The sequence below is a fragment of the Pygoscelis adeliae genome, unplaced genomic scaffold (genome assembly GCF_000699105.1).
Source record: "Pygoscelis adeliae isolate BGI_AS28 unplaced genomic scaffold, ASM69910v1 Scaffold287, whole genome shotgun sequence".
In the NCBI taxonomy this organism is placed as follows: domain Eukaryota; kingdom Metazoa; phylum Chordata; class Aves; order Sphenisciformes; family Spheniscidae; genus Pygoscelis; species Pygoscelis adeliae.
Genome location: NW_008825154.1, coordinates 10,383 through 12,379, shown reverse-complemented (window position 1 = coordinate 12,379; position 1,997 = coordinate 10,383). Strand labels below are relative to the sequence as shown.

General features: G+C 47.2%; 1 protein-coding gene across 1 annotated transcript in view; it reads left to right on the top strand.

Annotated features, from left to right (window-relative positions):
* Positions 1-90: 90 nt before the first annotated feature.
* Positions 91-1,997, top strand: part of ZGPAT (zinc finger, CCCH-type with G patch domain) — a 7,833-nt gene continuing 5,926 nt past the window's right edge. The window contains exons 1-2 of the mRNA XM_009328424.1: positions 91-869; positions 1,635-1,768. Of these exons, the coding sequence (XP_009326699.1) occupies positions 226-869; positions 1,635-1,768 (778 nt within the window). The 5' untranslated portion in view covers positions 91-225. The remainder of the gene's footprint in view (positions 870-1,634; positions 1,769-1,997) is intronic.

Here is a 1,997-nt window from a genome sequence, read left to right as displayed (position 1 = left end):
CTCTCCTCTCCTCACCTCGGACTCTCTCATCGCCTTTCGCCGGCTGTTCGCTGCAGGAGCATCGCCGGGGTACTTCCGAGGGAAGAAGCGGGACGGCGGGGTAGATGGTAGCGACTGCGGACAAAGGCGTGTTATCCAAAAAGTTGCTCATCTTAAACAAACTCTTCGAATATGTTCTGAGTTCCCGGAAAGGACACGGTTAAACACACCTTTCTTTTGCTGATAATGGATGAAGAGAGTCTGGAAGCGGCAATTCAGACCTACAGCGCCCAGCTGCAGCAAGTGGAGCTGGCGTTAGGGGCAGGCCTGGACCCATCGCAGCAGTCGGACTTGATTCAGTTGCAGGAAGATTTAAAGCAGCTGATAGAACTGACTGAATCCAGCCTGGTGTCTGTTAAAAAGAGCAAACTTCTGGCTACTTTAGATACCGATGCCGCCTCCTCCTCCCCAGTAGGTCTCCTGGAGCAGGATGCCAAGCCAGACAGTTCTGCCCAGGATGAGGAGTATGCTGCCTTTAAGGAAGCCATTGCTGAGCTTGGAACCGACGCGAAGCCTTCAGCTGATAACAACGGGGCATCGTCAAAGAGAGATGAAGAAACTGATGACAAAAATGAATCAAAGTACAGTGAAGAGGAGGAGGAGTCTGACAGAGAGGAGGAGGAGGAGGAACTGAGTGGGATGAAGGTTAAAGCCCCCTACTACAGTTCGTGGGGGACCCTGGAGTACCATAATGCCATGATTGTGGGGACAGAGGACTTAGAAGATGGCAGTGCAGGAGTCAGAGTGCTGTATCTCTATCCAACTCACAAGTCCCTGAAGCCTTGCCCGTTCTTCTTGGATGACAAATGCAGATTTAAAGAGAACTGTCGGTAAAAAAGAAAAAGGGGTGGGAGGGGGCTTTTGTCCTTCCTGTAGCTAAAGGCCTTGTCGTTCAAAGGGATAAACCTCCTCCGAAAGTACCGTGTTTGGCTTTTATACCCAATGAAATTTTGCCCTTTTGTTTATGTTTTTCAAATGCGTTATGGCAAGCGGTGGCGTCAGTTTGGCAGCTTTCTTTAGCTAATGCAGAGATGAAATGGAAAATCCCATGGGAAAGTTGCAGAGGTTTTACATCCTCAATCGAGTGGCTAAGTTAATAACTGATTAAGTATTTTAAAACAAAACACCAAAGCTTGTCTGTCGGTAGTGCATACGTTCCGGTTGCACAGAGAGGTAGTAGAGTCTCCATCTTTGGAGATCTTCAGAACTCCACTAGATAAGGCCTTGAGCAGCCCGATCAGTCTGAAGTTGGTTGTGCTTTGAGCAGGAGGTTGGACCAGAGACCTGCGTGTCTGTGTGATCCTGTTTATCTCAAAGGATCTGGGAACTTTTTTACTGGATGTGTCACTAGCAAGGAAAGCTTATTTCTCCGGGGTGGGATGCAGTCTTTGTTACGCGGCCTGAATAATAAGTTTAAGATGAAAAACTAATAACTTGTGTAATTGAAATAATGCACGGCAAAACTTCCGTAATTACTGGTAAAGGTTCATCACTGCTGACAACTCGTTTGCATTTCCTTTAAGGAGAGAAGGAATTTTTAGTTAAAGCCTGCTCAAATGAGGTAGAGAAAATTCCTCTTCCGCCTTCCCTGGCAGGTTTTCGCATGGTCAGGTGGTCTCTGTGGAAGAGCTTCAGCCGTTTCAGGAGCCCAATCTGAGCGCGCTGGAGGTGGGCTCAGCCTGCCTGGCGAAACACAGCGATGGAATATGGTACACTGCAAAAATAACCGGTGAGTCTTGCGTGAGTGTGCTTTGCCAGGATTCTGTGTGGAAGATGAAGGCCGATGCTTAAGTGAATATAAAACTTGACTATTTTGGTTAATGATAGAAAAACGTTAACTATGTAGCTGTATCCCTAGACTGAAAATCTTGGCGTAGCTGAGAAAACGTTCTGACTTTCGTCAGGCTTGGGAAGGGAATCGGCTAGGAAACAGAAGAGTGTTAAACAAAAAGGATTCC